A 19,773-nucleotide genomic window follows, 5' to 3' on the forward strand; every position below is an offset into this window, starting at 1 on the left:
CTTTTACAAATATGTAAAATAATTTTATTTTAAGTTGTGGGAAAAATGTGTAATTATCATTATTCTCTCAAGAAACTTGTTAGTACGTTACAGATTGATCAATATGGTTTATTCATTGTTAATGCATAGATTTACTGTTAGAATTATTGTTACTATTTTTTTTATGAATATGCATACACTCATAATTGGGTTTATTTTGACCTCTATTTAATGTTACACTCGTATATCGAGCTGCTTGGGTCTTCTTCACTGACCATAAATCAATCGCCAGGTCAGATGTATATTTTAATTGCTGATAAGATTGGTGGGGGGATCCGATCTCAAATTGGTGGGAAGTCTGCTGCTGCTCGCGACAACCGCCGTTGTCAGTTTTCTTTTTCTCGCGAGAATCCGCGAAGTTTCCGGTGTTGTGTATATTCCTGGAAACATGGCGGCCAGCTTCCGCGGCCGTCCTATCCGGAGTCTTCGGATGCGAGGTAAGCGTGAAAAACAAGACTCACTGGCGACTGTAAATGGGGCATATTCAGAAAATATATTTTCCCATGCACGTGATGACCCCGGTGTGACCCCTCACCGTGTCCCCGGGGTGTGTGTTTTTACAGGTCGGAATGACAGCGGGGAGGAGAACGTACCGCTGGATCTGACCAGAGGTAACGTTGAGCTGCACCACATCACAAGAGATTATTGCTCAAAATGGATGAGGGGCTCTTCTGCAAACAGCAGCCCCCGTGAAGTGAAAACGCAGTTATTCCGTGCCAATGTCCTGTCACTGCTGTAGTCATTTGGTCGCTTCTCCCTTTCTGTAATAGCATCGGTAGCGACATCATAACAGTTGGCGGCGGGCTAATTAACTAGCTGGGTTAGCGTCAGCTAGCTGCCTCTGCTAACCAGCCGTGACGAAGCTTTGTTGTTTTGATTGGTGTGAGTGAGCAATATAGCCTGTTATTTAGACAGCCGACCAGACGTGCTGTCGTCATGCATTGGTCATCGCTGGCTGTGTGAGACGTTGGGTTACAATGCTGATCGATGAGTTTCATTTAGAAAGCGCAGAGTGTTTTTTTTTTTTTGCTCACTGATGCACAGCTGCACATCCTGGTCACATCTGCTTCTACAGCAGCAGCTCATACCGGTTTGTTTACACGGAGCAGCGGTTCTCTGGAACCCAGGCACCAGCTGGTTTGACCATGTCATTGTGCAAACCAGAGGATGCGTTGCACCCGAAATTGCAGATCAATGCAGCACCAAAGAACAACAACAACAACGGTATTGTAGACCGGTTGACATAATACGAGCCTGCTACATAAGGATGGGCTCAATCTGCGAGCTGTTTAATCCTGGTTTTGAATTATAACTCTATGAAGGATGGTGGTCAACCTGAATGGTGTGTGTGTTTGTGTGTGTGTGTGTGTGTGTGTGTGTGTGTGTGTGTGTGTGTGTGTAAAAAAAATTTTTTGGGGACAATCTTAAAGCTCTGTCTGTGTCCAAGTATTAAACACCACTAAGCCCAAAATGTCTCGGCAAAGACTAAATCGACTGTTTTTTTGTGTGACTTGCAGGTATTGATAGATTCCTATCATTGTCCTGACAACTAATGCACCTTTGGTTACCTCTTATTAATTGAAAATTATTTTTCAATTCTAGTTTAATTTCTTCATCTAAAACCACAGTCTTAGTTATTGTCTCCATTCGATAAATGGATGTGTGTAAATTGTTGTACTTAGCAGTAGTTTAAAATTAAAGAGTTTTAATTAATTTTTTAAGTTATGATTTTGACTGATGACAAATACTTCTTCTTTTCATTTAACTGAAGCGGGGTCGACTTTCACTCGGCTTCAATGTCTTCGGTAGAATTAGCAGGTTTGTTTGAACCTTACGGGGATCACAAAGGTGAACGCTTCTACCATGATGACTAATACTAATAGCTTATAACTAAAAGACAAAGAAAAACCGTTCTTCGCTCAAGTCTCGCTTTTACTGCCTCGACCTTGTTTTGACTGTACACACTAAAGATGTTCAACCAGATAAACCAACTTCCTTCCTGCAACATATAAATTACGGTTCATCAACCGATATTATGGCAATATGGCTAAATACTTGTCTTAGTTACATTGTATTTCCTTTTCTTTCTCCGGCAGAACCATCAGAAAACTTTCGTGAAATCCTTCAAAATGTGGCCAAGCCACATGGAGTCAGTAACATGCGAAAATTGGGCCACCTCAACAACTTCATAAAGGTAATGCTGTTAAGTTATGTTGTTTTATTTGTTACACTGGGCAGTGTGGAAGACACTGATAATTAGTGGATTAGTGTTCTACCAATATGAAGACCCCATAAAGCTGTGGATACAAACATACAGCTTTACAGATATGTGAATAGGTTGACTCCCTGTTCACATAGGTTGACTCCCTGTTCACATATCTGTAAAGGTTGAGTCGCTGAGCTTTCCCTCCTCTGTAGTGTCATCACTAACCTCTCCTTGATCCTCTCCTCTTGGTGTTGCTGCCAGCAGGCCTGGCTGTGCATGTCATTGAGAGGCTGACAGTGAATGTAACAGGAGCTTAAGGGACGGGAAACCACTCTTGACTAATGTGCATCAAGAGTAACACTTTGACTTTGAAACATGGGAATTATAATCTTATTGAGAGAGAGAGAGAGAGAGAGAGAGAGAGAGAGAGAGAGAGAGAGAGAGAGAGACAGAGAGACAGAGAGACAGAGAGACAGAGAGAGATTGCACAAAGATTACCTGTTGAAGTCACTCATTGACCCCTTTGCTGCTGCATCGTGACTAGCAAGGGCAGACTGAACTACTTTGATGGAGTAGCACTGATTGGTTGGAAAAGCTAGGATTCCTCTGGGTGCAGATAAAAAAGGTGGCAGCTCTAAAATTGCAGCAATCTTCGTCCAATGAGCTCATTTCATTGCTCATATAATGAGTTTTAGACTGCAGTTAGCTTTGGCCTGCTGGTTGACACAGACTGTCGCTGAAGCCTTATTGTTTTTTCAATGAACTGCTGTTGTGTGCATATCATTTGAATCTTGTTTACATGGATCTGTGGTGAGGAACACAGTGGCAGTTTGTGCTAAAACTGGGTCCATTGCTCAGCATTGTAGAGTACAGAAAGCAGGAACAAATAGGCTACAGGCAGAAGAATACAACTGAACCTATTTTCTTACTTTCTGTTCTCATCTATTTTCACATACAACGCATGTAAGTGCACTCATAAATAACAAGTGGTGGAGGTGACACAAGCGGACTCCCACTGTAACTGTGAATGTGTTGCCCCAACGCTTTTGTGATTATAACCTCCATTTACCACCAGTGAAAGCATAACATTACCTCCTCCAAACAAGTCGGCATTTAACAGACAAGTGGGAAAATATAACAAACACGGGCCCCTGCAGCACTCTGCCGTAAAGGGTTGTACTGTTTGTTAGATTTAAATGTCAGTTAGTTTGATGATTCTTTGACTCGCACACTGTAAAACAGCGAGCTTCTCAGTTGAAAGATGGTGTAATTTTAGAGTTGCTGAACTACCTCATAAACACCTTGAATCGTTGCCACAATATCTGTGCAATGCTCACTTTTATCCACGAACAAAGCCATGTTATGCATTCCTTTAATCATTCAATGATTGTTTGTTTTGTTTTTTCTCTGTGTTATAGCTGCTATGCAGCATTAGCCACCGTGAGGAAAACTTTGGGTTTACATACGAAGAAATCATCATTTGGTAAGTGTTGTTAACAACCAGCAGTTACTATTCGTGCACCATGTACTTTTGGTCGATATGTGCTAAATTTATTCGTTATTTATTCAGCCAAGTGCAGTTGTTTGTAATTAATGTCCGTTGTAATGTTTTGCATCACATTACATTTTTTAATTTAAAAAAACAGACGTAATCAGAAGTCATCATGCTTATGAAAACGTTAAGGAAATAACAATAGTTTGCCAAGTCTCAGTAAATCTAACATCATGTGCAAATAACAATTATGGACTCATCTAAGTGTTTTGATTTTTAACCTCTAGTCTGCGACTAGCTCTACTGAATGAGGCTAAGGAAGTGCGTGCTGCAGGGTTGCGGGCGCTACGCTACCTCATTAGAGACACCGCCGTGCTGCAGAAGGTCCTTAGGCTACAGGTGGACTATTTGATAGCAAGGTGAGATCCTACTCTGAACACTGTCTGCTGTTTGGGGACATTTCCTTTTTCGCTTCAAATAATATTCCTTTTTTTGAGAATTCATATATTTGTTTAAAAATGTCCCATTTCCTTTGAATTGTTTGGTTTAATCACACATGTTTTTCTCCTGCTGACACATTTATTGTGCTCTTACTTGCTGGCTGTGGTAATAAGAAAAAGGCATGACTAATTAAGCCTGTGCTCTTTTAGATGTATTGACATCCAGCAAAGCAATGAGGGAGAGAGGACTCAGGCTCTGAGATTAGTTCGAAAGGTAAGGTCTTTGAAAAAAAAAATATATATATTTTTTATTTCTCCAATTGATTTAGTGTCATAATGTTAGAGAAAGGTGCCCTCTGCCTTTAGTGCCACCATAAAAGTTCATTGGGTTAGCAGCAGTTTCAAAGTGTGGACAGTTTACACAAGTTTGCAGGCAAGGTTATTTATAGCTCCTTCTGTAGTTTACTGTAAACTCTATATACACACACACACACACACACACACACACACACACACACACACACACACACACACACACACACACACACACACACACACACACGCTGGCTTCCACTTACCCAGAGTCAGAGTCTGGTTTCAGAAAAGGACAATTGGAAATCCTGGGAGTGAAATCCCCCTGTTCATTAAATTAAATATAGCCTCTTTTGAAATACGCCTCTTTAATCATTTTTTTCCATTGTAAATTTTGAGATTTTCCTCCTCTCCCTCTGTAGATTATCACTGTCAATGCAATGCTGTTCCCCTCCTCTGTGGCAAACTCTCTCATTGCTGTGGGCACCGATGGACTACAGGAGAGAGACCGCATGGTCCGCGCGGCCATCGCCATAGTATGTGAGCTAGGTGAGTTTGTGGATGGAATTACCTTGACAAAAAACAACCTTGTTTGTGATGAAGATGTGAAAAGCCACTAATACGTATTTATTGCTGACTGTATAGCTCTGAAGAACCCAGAGGTGGTGGCAAAACGTGGAGGTCTCAGCACCATCCTGAAGAGTGTGATTGACTGTCAGCTGAGTCGCATCAACGAAGCTCTGATCACCACCATCCTCCATCTACTCAACCACCCACGGACCCGTCAGTACGTGCGTGTTGACGTTGAACTGGAGGTATAAACACAAACACACAGACACACACAGAGATAAATGAATTCATAGGAAGCTGCTGTTTATAAATTAAACAATGTGCTGAGAGTCATTTCAGTCAGAATTAGCGGCCGTCTGTTGCTCATCTCTTTCCCATGGAGCTGACAGTAATCAGCTACAGCAGTTCTCTAAAGCCACGTTGTCTGTAAAGACTTCTGGGATAGAAGCATTTCATTACCAAATTAATATTATTCACAAAAATGTTTTATGAAATCTGAAGCAGGTTCATAATTACTGCAAGGTGTTTCGTGGGAATATTTAGGAATGTTTCCACTTGATGTTCAAGAACTAATGAAGTCTGTTGTATTTTGCACTGATTCCTTTTTTCTCTGTGTTTGGTCCTCCAGCAAATCCTCGCGCCCTTCACAGATTTTCACTACCGTCACAACGCAGACACGGCTGAAGCGCAGCTCAAGTGAGTGTGTGCGAGTGTGTGCGTTTTGTGTGTCACTGTTACATGTGAAACCAAAAGATAGTCTTCTGACATTTCCTTCTGTTTACCAATTACTATGGTCCCATATTGGTTAGACAATGTGTTGAGAAAGTTGAGGGTTTGTATTGTGTTTTTTTTGTGACGTGACCCTTGTTATTAGGGATGCTTGACTTCAGCATGACTTGCCCGAGGATGTAAAACAGTCACAATAATCTCTTAAATCACTCGGGAAGATTAGCTTTTATATAAAAAGACCTTTTTGTGATTCTCCCTGACTTCTGTCAGTGTTTTCCTTACGTAATGTGGTTTCATCCACTTCTTTTTTGTGTCCTGTTTTTAATGTGTGTGTGTGTGTGTTTGTGTGTGTTTTCATGTTCACAGGGAGGACAGAGAGGCTCGTTTCTTGTCAAGTAGAATGGCCATAGTGGCAGCCTTTCGCTCCTGGTCTGGTAAGGACTTGGCTGTAGTAGTAGATGTAGTTATTTGTAAATAGATTGATTATTTTGTTTTGTAACACTTTTACTTTACTGTTGAATTTAACGTAATATCTCTTTTTGTCTTCTTTTTTTTAATCAGGAATTATCAACCTATGTAAGGTTGGAAATTCTGGAATCCAATCTTTAATTGGCTTACTTTGCATACCAAATATGGAAGTTAGGGTGAGTATGTAAACAGTTATACATCATAAATAAAATGCGTTCCCCTCTAACACAGACCGGCCAACCGTAGTGTAGTAACGACCAACTCTGACCACGGTTTGACAGAAGATGTTCACGTCCATCTGCCAGAAATCCGCTTAGACTCTGCTCCATGAATTCTCATGTAGTAGTTTCAGATTTTCTGGCCCTGATTAAACATTGTGTATTAGTGATACTCGATACCCAGAGAGGTCGGAAGGAGATATACTTTCCTAGAATGTAATGTTTCTACTTAAAATCCTGTGGAGCTCACATTAGCAGAGTATGTGAGCATACTTAATGCACACACTTGCTGCTTCTGCTTTTTAATGATTGTAATGGAAAATAAAGACCTAACTGTCTTTACAGGAACTGTGTTGTTCTGCCTTGATCAGTAGGCGATGGTTCACTTTTACACTGTGATCTGTTGGCTTGAGCTTCTACTTTTATCTTTTTAACCAGTGTTGCAGCTGAATCAGTTTGACAGAGTTTTAAACTTTTTTGATAATATTTCTTTAAGGAGGCAGTGACGGTAACATTAGTGCTGATAGCTTGACCGAGTAGCAGTAAATTGATCAATCACTTGCCTTTAGACATAGTGTCTACATTTTGCTGCTTTAGTGTTACGTTCTCACTCTTTTTTATGGTCGACAGCCTGAACTCCTCCACCAAACCTTTTACAACATAATAACAAGATAATACAAAAAAATAATAAGGTGGAGTATAAAAACAAACTAATAAGACGTTTTGCCTGTTTTGGGGTTTAGTCTGTTTGGAGTATCAGAGCACAGAATGAGATACATTATACTCAAAGGCAGCCGAGGCACAGATGGATAAAAGGCAATATTATCACTCTGTTTCCTGTGGCTTCAGGGAAAGATTACGACTATCCTCTCGTAATTTGAGTATTGCACTATACAGCTCCAACATTGAAATAATAGAAGTGCTCTTTCAAGATCTCGCAGATGCAGTTTGTGCTGCGTCAAATGTGTGTCTGATTGCTCTCATGTAATTTGCCCTTCAGAAAGGCTTGTTGGAGGTGTTGTATGAGATATTCAGGCTCCCTGTACCTATTGTAACTCAAGACTTCACGGAAGCTCTTCTAAGTGTTGGTGAGAGAAACATCTTTTGTACTTTCATAATTCATTAGTATACTTCCCCCCAGTGTCTTGGTTCCATGTAATGTAATTGCACATTGACTTTGTGGCCTTGTATGATCATGACAGAAAGCCTAATGCAAAGTTTTGTACTAAAATGTTTAGGTAGTATTTTAACCTAACTAAGTCCAGGTTTTAGACGCAAAGTAAGGTTATCTTTGCTCTGGTCTTCCTCAGACCCCGCCAGATTCCAGGACAGCTGGAGACTCTCTGATGGATTTCTTGCTGCTGAGGCCAAAGTCATCTTACCCCATCGAGCCCGCTCTAGGTGGGAGATAATATGAGGAAATAACACATAAAATGACAAAACAGCTGGTCCACTTTTGATATGAGCCACTAAATTATTATTATTGTTCTGTTTGCTTCATTAGGCCTGATCTGATGGACAACTACCTAGCATTTGTTCTTTCTGCCTTCATCACCAGTGGGCTGTTAGAGGTGAGCTGATGCAATGTGTTTTAGTTAGACCGTTGCACTTTAGGGCAATACATATAATCCGAGAGGTGTGTGTGTGTGTGTGCGTGTATGTATATGTATGTATGTGTATGTCTTTTTTAGGGGTATTGCACATCATGGCCTCTCGGATTGTATTGTGTTATATCCTTCTCTCTATCGTCACCTTTGCCAACATAGGGTCTCGTTGAAGTTGTGACCAGTAGCGATGATCAGCTCGCTGTGAGAGCCACTATCCTCTTGGGAGAACTCCTACACATGGTAATATTAATATGCAAAATGCACTCTGACACTTTTATGTTGAAAAGCTGACAATCTAGAAAATAAACTAATGTTTGTTCTTCTCTGTCACAGCAAATTCTGAAAAAATTTGTGTGTGTTGAAAAACTCCCTGCTACGACTGAGTTATTGTGATTCTAATACAAAATGCATCTTTTTTCTCCATCTGCCGTTCTCTTGTTTAGGCAAACACCATCCTTCCCCATTCTCACAGTCACCATCTGCACTGTCTTCCCACCCTCATCAACATGGCAGCCTCCTTTGATATCAAACAGCAGAAACGACTGTAAGTACACTGACGAATACGTGTCTTTTTCCCCTTTTAGCCCTCTTCAAAGTATTTACGAGAACTACAGTGTATATTTGTAACTCTCTCTATCTCTCATGCATGTGGCTCCTGTAGCAGTGAACACAGTACACTGTACACACAGTAGTGAACTATGAACAGTAATGTATGTTAAAAGCTTTAAACCTAACTTCTAAAAAATCCAAACATTCCCCATGTATGTTTTTGTTACAGCCGGGCAAGTGCAGCAGTCAACAATCTTAAGTGTTTCCATGAGAAGAAGAAGAAAGGTTTGAAACCACACAGTCTTTACCTGGACCACATCATTCGCAAGTCTGTGTCTTCACATAGCCGCAGAGAGTCACACTCACGTGTCCACAGGGACATCTATGCCATTAAGGTAAATATAAACATGTTATTCTCTGCAACATAAAAAAGTTGTTTAAAAGAACACATTTAATAAGAAACATGATTATTTTCAGTACGAAGGTTAGTTTTGTTTAGCAGTTTAGCACAAACACTGAGAGGTTTTCATCGCAGGTTCTTTTTTAAAAGATCTTGCTTCTCTTAAAAAGTCTTCTTATTTACAAGTTATCTTTTGTTAGCTAGCAAGCTATTTGCCAGTTCAGCCAAGAGTGAGGTGGGTGTTTAGAATTTTGAAAATGTGCAAAGCCAGCAGGGTTTTGCCAGCAAATGACTCACATGTGTAAACTAACTTTTTCCTAACACCATAATTGACAAAGCTAAGCTAACTGTTCCACTTTGTTTTCAATGTTTCTGCTAAGCTTACGGTTTTGCACAATGTAAAGCAGATGATTTAAACATATGAATCCAAATTGTGCAAAGCTATCGGAGCTTCATTATTATTTGTGTTTCTCATGTTACATAGTAAGAACATATCAAATCAATGTTTTCTGTGTTTTTTGGTCAGGACACAGAGGAAGCACTGATGATGAACCTTAGAGACAGTCACATTCTCAACCACAAGCAGAACCTGGAGTGGAACTGGTTGCTTATTGCCACCATCCTTAAGGTTAGGATGATGTCACAGAGACTGTTGCATATTTGTATTTCTCTTCCATGCTTATATGTTGTGTTTTCTCTCCTAGTGGCCACATGTAAACCTCAGGAACAACAAAGATGAACATATGCACAAGTAAGACCCAGTGCAACATTTGAAATAGACATATTTTACTAACATCTTGTTTTACATACCTCCTTTATTTTTGTGTGTGACGCAGGTTTGTGCGAAGGCTGCTGTACTTTTATAAGCCCAGTAGTAAATTGTACGCAGGGCTGGCGTTGGATCACCCAAAGGCCAGACAACTCACTGTGGTTGGCTGTCAATTTATCGAGTTCCTCATGGAATCAGATGAGGTTAGAGAAGTGTGGAAGTACACAGAAAACACACATACCTGTTTTACCTTTTTTATTTTTCTAACTTGACTCTCTTGTCGAATTTCTGTCCACTTCCTCCCACTGTCACTAGGATGGCCAGGGTTATCTGGAAGACCTGGTTAAGGACATGGTGTCATGGCTCTCCTCGTCCTCAGGGCTGAAGCCTGAGCGCTGTCTGCAGAGTAACGGTCTGCTCACCACACTCAGTCAACACTACTTCCTCTTCCTGGGGACTCTCTCTGCACACCCACAGGGAGTCAAACTGCTGGAGAAATGTGGCCTGTTTCAGTGGTAAGTGTACAGACAGAATTTTAGACTTTCAGAAATGCTTGTTGGATAAATTGAAACATTTTTCTTGAGGTTCTGATAACAACTCTTTGTTTTTCGTATTTTCCAGCCTGCTGAATCTGTGCTCTGTGAAGAACCAGGATGCTGTGCTGAAACTTGCTGTATCCACACTGGACTACAGCAGAGACGGTCTGGCTAGAGTGATCCTCTCCAAGATCCTCACTGCTGCTACTGATGTAAGAAAGCCATAACAACAAGAGGTGTCACATACAACAGCAACAAATAAATACCTATAAAGCAGTAAATGTTCACAAGTTTTAATGTTTTGAAAACATTAGACATCACATTGTGGAGTTGGATACAGAATTATGCACTTGTCATCAATGCACTGTTGCACCAACAAGAACAGCATCCTGATGTCCCTTTTCTTCCTCCCACAATGGCTCTGAGCAGGCGTGCCGGTTGTATGCCACCAAACACCTCCGTGTGCTGCTGCGTGCAAGCGTGGAGTTTTTCAGCAGCTGGGGAATGGAGCTGCTGGTCACACAGCTTCACGACCACAGCAAGGCTGTGTCCATGGAGGCCCTGGACATACTGGACGAGGCCTGCGAGGACAAGGTGACATTGTCGAGTACTGTCAGTACAGGAAAACTAAAGAGTGGTTTATCAGAACAGGAAGCATTAATCTCTTTGGAGCAGTAAAAAAAAAAATCACCACCATTTACTTAAAAAGTGTTAATGAACAAAACAATTGTTTGAGTTAATGGTGTTTGTCTGGCAATGGTGTGTGTCCACTCTTCCTGTTTAACTTGCTATGTTGTGCTGCTTTACAGGCCAACCTCCATGCTCTAATCCAGCTGAAACCAGCTCTGTCCCACCTGGGAGACAAGGGCCTCCTGCTGCTCCTCAGGTGGGAGTTTACAGCAGAACTTGGAGTTAATAATAAGTTTCAGTCTTGTATGTAATACAAAAGCCTTCTTAAATACACTGCACATCTTTTTCTGCCGTTTAGGTTCCTCTCCATTCCTAAGGGTTTCTCCTACCTCAATGAGAGAGGTTATGTCAGCAAACAGCTGGACAAATGGCAGAAGGTATTATCAGGACATTGCTTTGGCATACAGTGAAAACTAAAAAAAAAAAAGCATTTGCAATCCATGTTTGATTTGATTTGGCTACGATATTATATCAAGACTACAGTTTAATAGAGGTTTTTGTTTTATTTTTTAAATCGCAGGAATACAACCTTAAGTACGTGGACCTGATAGAGGAGCAGCTCAACGAAGCACTAACAACCTACCGCAAACCTGTCGATGGAGACAATTACGTCCGACGCAGCAACCAAAGGTGAGACGCTGGAGTTTGTCATCGTCTGACGATGGGTCACAAGATACGCTGTATCACTGTGTGCCTAATTTCTCTGGTTGTGTCTCCAGGTTACAAAGACCAAATGTCTATCTCCCTGTGCACTTGTATGGTCAGCTGGTCCACGATAAGACGGGCTGTCATCTATTGGAGGCTCAGGTAACGGCTTTAGTTTATTTAGTGCCTGCTCTACAGCACACTGTTCTTTTTACAATTGTTGTCTGGGGAGCAGTGGGTGCTGCAGATTTAGTGGCATTTCTTCTAATGTCTATCTTTTTTCTGTTTGTCTCCAGAGTGTGGTTCCTGACCTCAGCTATACGATTCGCTCCCCGATGCTGGACACCTGGGAGGGCATTAAACAGATAAAGGCTGCTCTCTGGGCCCTGGTCAGTATTACTTGCTATCAATTTAAGTGACCTCAGTTACTCTGTCGCCATAATAATAACAGTATTGTTGACTTGTTGTTTGTCCTGCAGGGCAACATTGGCTCTTCAAATTGGGGACTGAATCTCCTGCAGGAGGAGAATGTCATTCCTGACATCCTCACATTGGCGCAGCACTGTGACGTGCTGTCAGTACGAGGGTAGGCTCATCGTTACCAGTTTTTACCTTCAAAATATCACAGTATACAGGATTTTCTGATTGCGAGAGCTCTAAATATAAATATAAACTGTGTAGAGTAAAGTTCCAAATATAGAAATGAGCTGCTTATGATGCTGCAGCTCGGCAAGCCCCCAAAGGCATCAAGATATTTTATTTTCTGCTGTTTTAACACCAACAGTATTGTGGGAAATACTCTGGTCTCTCAGTCTTAAGGATAGAATTGCAGTGCCACAACTATTGTGAAAACAGGATTTTGACTTCCAACTGTTCATGTTTTCTTCCACTACATTGGATTATTAATGTAAAACATCTTATTTGTTAAATATCTATAACAGAAAACAAATTAAGCAATGGCACATATTTCTGAAAATGTGTAATGGTTCAGTGGAACACATTTGTACATTTAGTGTGTTTGCTAACTGTCCCCTCTCATCCACAGGACATGTGTATATGTGCTGGGTGTCATCTCCAAGACCAGGCAGGGTTGTGAGGTGCTGAAGCAGTATGGTTGGGATTCAGTCAGACACAGTCGCAGAACACTGTGGCCTGTCACTCCAGAAGAGGTTGACGCACAGCTGACCTCTGAACTCTCCTCAGTACCAAGCACGCTCAGTCTGAACTCTGAATCCACTAGCTCGCGCCACAACAGCGAGAGCGAGTCTCAACCAAGTATGTTGAACTTATTTTTTCTGTACTTTATTGCAACTATTTGTTACGGGACTGGTTGTATTTAAGATGTTCCACTATTATAGTGATCAGCTTTCTTCAATGTACCCTGGTTGTTGTGACGGACGACCTTATGCTCCTATTGTGTTCTTAATTCTTTCCATGTGCTTTCAGACATGTACATCCTGGATGATGACAAGTGTGATATTCTGGACCAGTCAGACGAGCCCTCTATTTATCTACACTCCAAACCAGTCAAGGACCGCAGCCCCTTCACAATTCTGGCCTCCACACGCTTTGTTCGCACTCGCTTCCTCAACTCCCTGTCCCTCCCTAGCAAGAAGCTGCGCTCCACCAGTGACCCCAAGACCCCAACAGGCTCTCGCACACCTACTGAACTGAAGACGGGAAGTATGAGGCGGAACAGGACAGTGACAGAGCCCTCTGTCTACAGCCCAAACCAGGGGGACGTCTTCACTCCTGTGTTTAATGGGAGAGGAATGCCGAAGAGTCCTACCGTCAGCCTAGAGACATCCTTTGTTGGGACCAGGGGCGGCTCTGAGGAGCAGCTTGTGGATGGCAGGCTGGCCAGGGGAGGAGGCTCAGGACTTGGACTAAGTGGTCTAGGAGGGCATGGGGTCGTGGAGCACCCCAGCGGGGAGAAGGAGCAGAGCAGCCGAGAGCGTCTAGCAGGAGATGGTGGCTCCTCGTCTAGTGGAGGCAATGTGGGAGTGGGCGTTGGAGGCGGCGGAGGTACTCAGTTTAAAAGCCGCAGCCAGAGCTTTAACACGGACACCACAACCAGCGGCATCAGCTCCATGAGCTCCAGTCCCTCCAGGGAGACGGTTGGAAACCCAGAGCATCCAGAACCCGAACCAGACTCTTCTGACTGCGTGAGCCTCAACACAGTGGTGTCAGCCAAGACTGTCAAAACACTCTCTTCTCTCACCCCTCAGGCTCAGATTAACCACATGTCCACGTCAAAGTCCTCAACTGTCTCTTTGGTACCGCCTGGCTCCTCGCACACTCTTCCCCGCCGAGCTCAGTCTCTTAAGTCTCCTTCAGTGACAACCATCAAGAGCCTGGCTGACTGTAGCTTCATGTACACCAGCCCACGGGATGCGCTGGGCTACGCTACGCTGAAGAGGCTGCAGCAGCAGAGGATACACCCTTCTTTGTCTCACAGCGAAGCTTTGGCTTCACCAGCCAAAGACGTGCTGTTCACCGACACCATCACTATGAAGACCGGCAGCCTGGATTCCAGATTAACACCTCGCAGGTAAATCAGCCATCGCTACAATATGACAGAAAGCATCTGGTTTTATGTTTTTACTTTATCAACATGATTTTTTTAAAAATATATGTTTATTTTTACATGAATTAAAAGATGTGAATTAAGTCGTTGTAGAGAAAACGTCTAACTCTGACTCTGGATAGAGTTCGACTTCTGTCGACCTTGGCAATAGTGTGAGTGTTTTGTGCACCTTCTGTGTCTGTCAGGATATCAGACAGGAGGGGTACCTGTCCAGAGCCCAGTGTCTTAAGTCCGTACCGCAGGCTATCTAGAACACTGGTACCGCGGTGGGTGGACCTACACAGAGTCCTCTTCTGTGGAGATGTAGCTTCTAGCACAGATCCAGACAAATATGTCCTTGCTCTAGCTCTAGGCCTGCAGTTGTTTTTCCATTGCTTTGAGTCCTGCCGTCACGTTGTGTGAATGTGTAGATGTCCGTGTTAATGTTCCGTTGCTGGTTGTTAATTGTCACTCATCCATGTAAGACAAATGTGGGTAAATAAATATAGACGGATGTGGCTAAAGGCAGGTCCAAATTATGTGGAAACGTAGTGTGAGGAATTCTCTACCTTTTGACACTTTTGTGTCAAAGGTAGAGCAACTTTCCTCCCACTTTGACACAAAAGTGTCAAAGTGGGAGGACAAAAGCTCCTAACTCTGGATATTAAACTCTGCACATTCACTCTGAAGCATTTTACCCATTATAGTTATTTGATGATTAATTTAAATTTCAGGTGATTAACAGTCTTGCACAGCATTTCAATCTCATATTAGAGCTAATGAGAGGAAAAATGTATCAATTAAGGTAGAGTCAGAAATTCTGGAGAGAGATTGTTGATATTGGATCTCAACAATAAGTAAAATAAGTATTGACCCTCCCTCTCGCTCCCACTGTATTTCTCTTCATATATCCATGGACTTCTCGCTGTCTTGTGCACAAGCACAAACAGCTTTTGTTGCTGATTGGCTGGAATAGTTTGTGTCGCTTGATCAAAGCAACATTGTTTGTTTCCATGGCTGTATATGAGCACAAATCTTTTTTGGTTTACAATCCCTGACAGCCCTTTTAATCAGTTCATCAATTTCTTCATTATTCGATTGTTGTTGTTTTTTGCCTTGCATGGAAGTTAGCCATCGCTGAATATGTGGATTAAGTCGTTTTTTATGGGAAAACGTCTAGCGATGACTCCATTTCACTCCAGTAGCTTAAACAGCTATTTGTTTTGGATATTGTTTGACTTCTGTCGACCTTGGCAATGATGGGTGTGAGTGTTTTTGTGCACGTTCTGTGTCTGTCAGGATATCAGACAGGAGGGGTACCTGTCCAGAGCCCAGCGTCTTAAGTCCGTACCGGCGACTGCCCAGAACACTGGTACCGCGGTGGGTGGACCTACACAGAGTCCTCCTCTGTAGAGATGTAGCTTCTAGCGCAGATCCAAACAAATATGTCCTTGCTCTAGCTCTAGGCCTGCAGTTGTTTTTCCATTGCTTCGAGTCCTGTAGTGTGGATAGATTGGTCAGTTGCTGGTTCTTCCCTCTCCTTACAACTGTTTTCTGTCCCTAATGTATTCAATTATGTGAAATAGAGAAAAGCAGCAAATCCTTTGGAAACTTTAACTCGGGAATGTTGAGAATTTTTGCTTTAAATAAATAATACAAAAAATATTGACAAAAAACATTCTTTGGAATTATTGAAAAAAAATGACATACTATAATATGTATTGTTATTGTCCAATATTAGAAATATGCATACCATTTTTAAGTCATCCTGACCAGGTCTAACCACTTTTCTTTCTAACATCAGAATTTCTTTCATCTTTTCTAATGAACTTCTGCCTCCACTTAGACTCTTAGGTATTGTTCGTGTGTGAAGCTTTAGATTTCTGATCCTTGGGTGCTTTGATGTGTTTAAAGCTTTGCCAATAGGTATCTGGCATTGCATTAAGACTGACATTACACACATGTGTCTCTGCTGTTGGTTTCCCTGAAGCTGCTGGCCTGGCTGGTGTTTCAGGCTTTAGAGCCTTTCGTGATCCCAACTTCTTCCTTCTAACTTTCTGTTCACTAAGTCTGTGTCTCTCTGCTTTTATCCATTTTTCACTTATTCCTCATGATCCTTTTTCTGTCCCAGTCTCTCCCCCCGGTTCCTCTCACGTACCTCTCCTCTTGCCCTCCCCAGGTTTCTGAAGGCTCTTAGCTTTGCCTCTCTGGATAAAGAGGAACTACTAAGTCCAATCAACCAAAGCACTCTGCACCGCTGCTCTTCAGTACGTTCAATGGTTTCTAGTGCCACCTACGGGTGTAGCGATGACTATGTTGGACTAGCACTGCCCATGGACATCAACGATATGTTCCACATCAGAGAATCGGCTTACTTTCAGCAGAGGATCAGCCCGCCGTCAGAAGAGCGAAAACGCTTCCTCTTTGGTGATGGAGATGGTGAATGTAACTTTATGCCTGATTAGAATTTTAATACAAAAACGTAAATGTTCGAAGAAAAATATATTAAAACAGATGGTTTTGTTTGTGCTCACCATGGTTTTCCCCTCTGTAGGTGATCGCCCTGCTCTTCCATCACTGAAACAGCAGTTCAGTATAACTGAGCTGATTGTGTGCCGAGGTGACAGCCAAAACAACATGGTGGGTTCAGAGGAGACGGGGCTTCAGGAACACACTGAAGAAAACTGCCTCTACTGTGTCGGAGCCAGCGTACTGGGATACCCCACACAGCCACAGGTCAACAGCACACACCCTCGGACAGGTGAGTGAAACACACAATGAGATTCTGACTCAGACATTCACTTTCACATGGTCATACTTTAAACTCAGTGCAGAATATAACAAATGATGATGTTGTTGTTTTTTTCTCAGACTTTGTTGACTTCCCTTCATGGGGAGGGCAGAGCGGCCATCGTCTGGAGGTGATGCCTCAGTCCAAGTTCTCTGGGGTGTCGGGCTGCAGCGATGCTGCTGTGTCACAAGGCTCAATCTGTAGCACGCCCATGCCTGGAGATATTGTTCTAGGTACGACCACAAGTAACTGTCTTACGCGACAACAAAAAAACATGTTGCATTCGTAAAATTACTATTTTTCTTCCTTTGGGTCAGTGAAGCTGACTTTGTCTGCAAAATATCAATATATAATTAATTTCATAACAAAATCAACTATAAATGCTTTATATTGTATTTATTGTGGTGAATATTTAATATTTGTAGGCAGCAAGGCAATATCAGAAGACGGCCCCGCCTCCCGAGTCTTACTGAGGAAGGAGGTGCTCCGCCTCATCATCAACCTCAGCTCCTCTGTAGGAACCAAAGGCCACGAAACAGGACTGCTGACGTAAAGCTCCCTCTCCCTGTTGTTCTACGTACATTTTTTGAGATTCATATTCAATTGCAGAACAATAGAAGTTGTTTGTTAAGGCCTCTTAAATGTATTTTTCCCTGCAGGATAAAGGAGAAGTTTCCCAGTGCGTTTGACGACATCTGCTTGTACTCTGAAGTTTCCCACCTCTTAGCCCACTGTATGTTTCGCCTGACGTCCAGGCGTTTCATACAGGAACTCTTCCAGGACGTGCAATTCATGCCTGTAGGACATTATACTCCAGTTCTTCTACGTTTTCTAAAACCCTCGCTCTCTGTCTTTGTCATCCCATGTAATATATTCCTATTTCCTTATTTCAGATGTATGAGGAAGCAGAGGCAATCCTGACGAAGCTACCAAAACCTGTTGAAGAAGATGGTGACCCTCCTGCAGAATCCTGATCATCCTCTCCCTTGTGTTCCCTGCAAAGCCTTGGACCTGCCACCCTACAAACATGGAAACAAAAAAGTCAGATAGTTGTAAGTTATAAAGTTATAAGAGGTGTCTGGCATGTTTCTTTTGCTCAAAACAGAATACCATAGCCAAGGAAGAGGAGAAGGTGGTCATTGCTTGTCTTTCTTTGAAACGGAGGATGTTGATATCTGTAAACAAAATTTAACCCAACACGCCTAATGCTGTTTAAGACTTCTTTTTTTTAAAACAGAAATATGGGGGAGGAGTTTAACCAAATACATTTTTTTCAGATTGGTTGGCAATCTTGAGCAACACTCAATAATACATCAACATAATGCTAAAGGACAAGTGGGATCATTAACACAAAGACTCACGTGTTTAAAAGAAGAAGAAAAAAATCAACATTTTATGTCTTTCCAGAGGTGTTTTTTTTTCTTTCTGTAATGAAATAATTAAGGCATGTTTTGTCTAACCAGTAATTCCTCGGACCCCCGCGTTATTTTTTCCTTATGAAATAAAACACTACAGAAGGGGTCCTGCTGTTTTTAAAACGTATCTGGAGCCTCCCATGTTCATATCCCACCCCGACTTGTGATCTGTTTTAGCCAGATATGTGCTTTTGCTTCTTTTGCCTCAACACTTCCTACAACTTGTAGCCTCTCGTCCGCACAGACAGCCAATTACTTTTCTATTTCTTGTATCTCAGACAATCAAACATCACTTGTATTGTATTTTCTAAAGCACTATATATGCCACCCTTACACAGTACATGAGGAGAATAGCATGTCATTCAATGCTAGTTTATGCCATCCTTTACTTGCTTAGGACCTTTTTAATGTTTTTCTTCAGCCATTGCATTACTGGTGAACTTCTCAGAAGTTGGGTTGATATTTTGGAAAGATGCTCAGTTGTACAAGTTATCTGTAGAATAATTCATTACAGATTTAGTACCAAACTCTGCTGTCAGACGTTTGTGAAACTTGCATAAGCCCCAGCAGCTACCCAACTTTATCCCTTCTTACCTCTGTGCTTCACTTCCACTGCATGTGCAACACGCATGGCAAAGTTGTAATGTCACCTTAATGTGTTTCTTGCTTGTACATTTTTTTAAAAATAAATTAAAAAAAATAGGTTGCCATTACATGCTGCCATTACATTGTAGGAATATAATTCCCCCTGAATCTGTTTCCGCAATGCAATATCACTGTCTGTCATTGGCTGAGACGGAGGAGGGGGCGTTGTGATGACTAAAGGATTTGTAAAAGGTTTCCAGGGAAACAGGAATCTCTGTTTCCATTGGCTTGTTTTGCTATAATGCTGCTACACAAATGGACTCATAGAGAGATGATTCATAGATCTGCTGAGTAATGTCAGATCCGATCTATTTATTATATGTCTGTACCATAGAGTGAGCTCAACCAGAGAAGAAAAAAAGTTATTTATATTTTTTCCTCAAGACTGTATTATAATTTAAAGTTTGTTTTTATTTGTTTTTGCCTGAATCGTGGTTTCCCTTGTATAATGTGTACAGTATGTTTTTGGGGGCATTGATGACCTAAAGAAACATACAATCCTATCAAAGGGATGCATTGTTAATAAAACAAAATTTGAAATACCCAAAACGTTTGACACGTTCCTCATTTATTTTTATTTTCCATTTGTAATAACATATTTGTAATATACTTATGCACAACATCTCTCAAATGCCAAAAATATAGTTTTATCCAAGACCTTAAAGGGAAATTCTGATATGTATGTT

General features: G+C 41.7%; 1 protein-coding gene across 2 annotated transcripts; it reads left to right on the forward strand.

Moving 5' to 3' along the window:
• The first annotated feature begins 245 nt into the window (after positions 1-245).
• LOC137805043 (rapamycin-insensitive companion of mTOR-like) lies at positions 246-19,626 on the forward strand. 2 transcript variants are annotated; one of them, XR_011080191.1, is made up of 38 exons: positions 246-476; positions 603-650; positions 2,136-2,233; positions 3,664-3,728; positions 4,025-4,156; positions 4,388-4,451; positions 4,912-5,038; positions 5,135-5,304; positions 5,688-5,755; positions 6,155-6,222; positions 6,350-6,432; positions 7,475-7,562; positions 7,785-7,875; positions 7,979-8,045; positions 8,241-8,321; positions 8,525-8,625; positions 8,860-9,025; positions 9,557-9,658; positions 9,735-9,781; positions 9,867-10,002; positions 10,115-10,314; positions 10,421-10,547; positions 10,765-10,929; positions 11,145-11,221; positions 11,324-11,402; positions 11,546-11,655; positions 11,745-11,832; positions 11,967-12,059; positions 12,150-12,256; positions 12,716-12,945; positions 13,117-14,221; positions 16,416-16,675; positions 16,791-16,997; positions 17,108-17,260; positions 17,453-17,576; positions 17,687-17,825; positions 17,921-18,079; positions 18,305-19,626. XR_011080191.1 is itself a non-coding variant. In XM_068604704.1 (37 exons), the coding sequence occupies exons 1-37, from the start codon at positions 428-430 to the stop codon at positions 17,999-18,001; spliced, it is 5,196 nt and encodes a 1,731-aa protein (XP_068460805.1). In that variant the 5' UTR covers positions 247-427; the 3' UTR covers positions 18,002-19,626. The 2 variants fall into 2 exon arrangements, 1 of the variants encoding a protein (XP_068460805.1); XM_068604704.1 differs by having other exon boundaries at positions 247-476; positions 17,921-19,626.
• The last annotated feature ends 147 nt before the right edge of the window (positions 19,627-19,773 follow it).

Source organism: Clinocottus analis, unplaced genomic scaffold (genome assembly GCF_023055335.1).
Source record: "Clinocottus analis isolate CAN_PGR_092001 unplaced genomic scaffold, fCliAna1.0.p SCAF_7, whole genome shotgun sequence".
NCBI classification, from domain to species: domain Eukaryota; kingdom Metazoa; phylum Chordata; class Actinopteri; order Perciformes; family Cottidae; genus Clinocottus; species Clinocottus analis.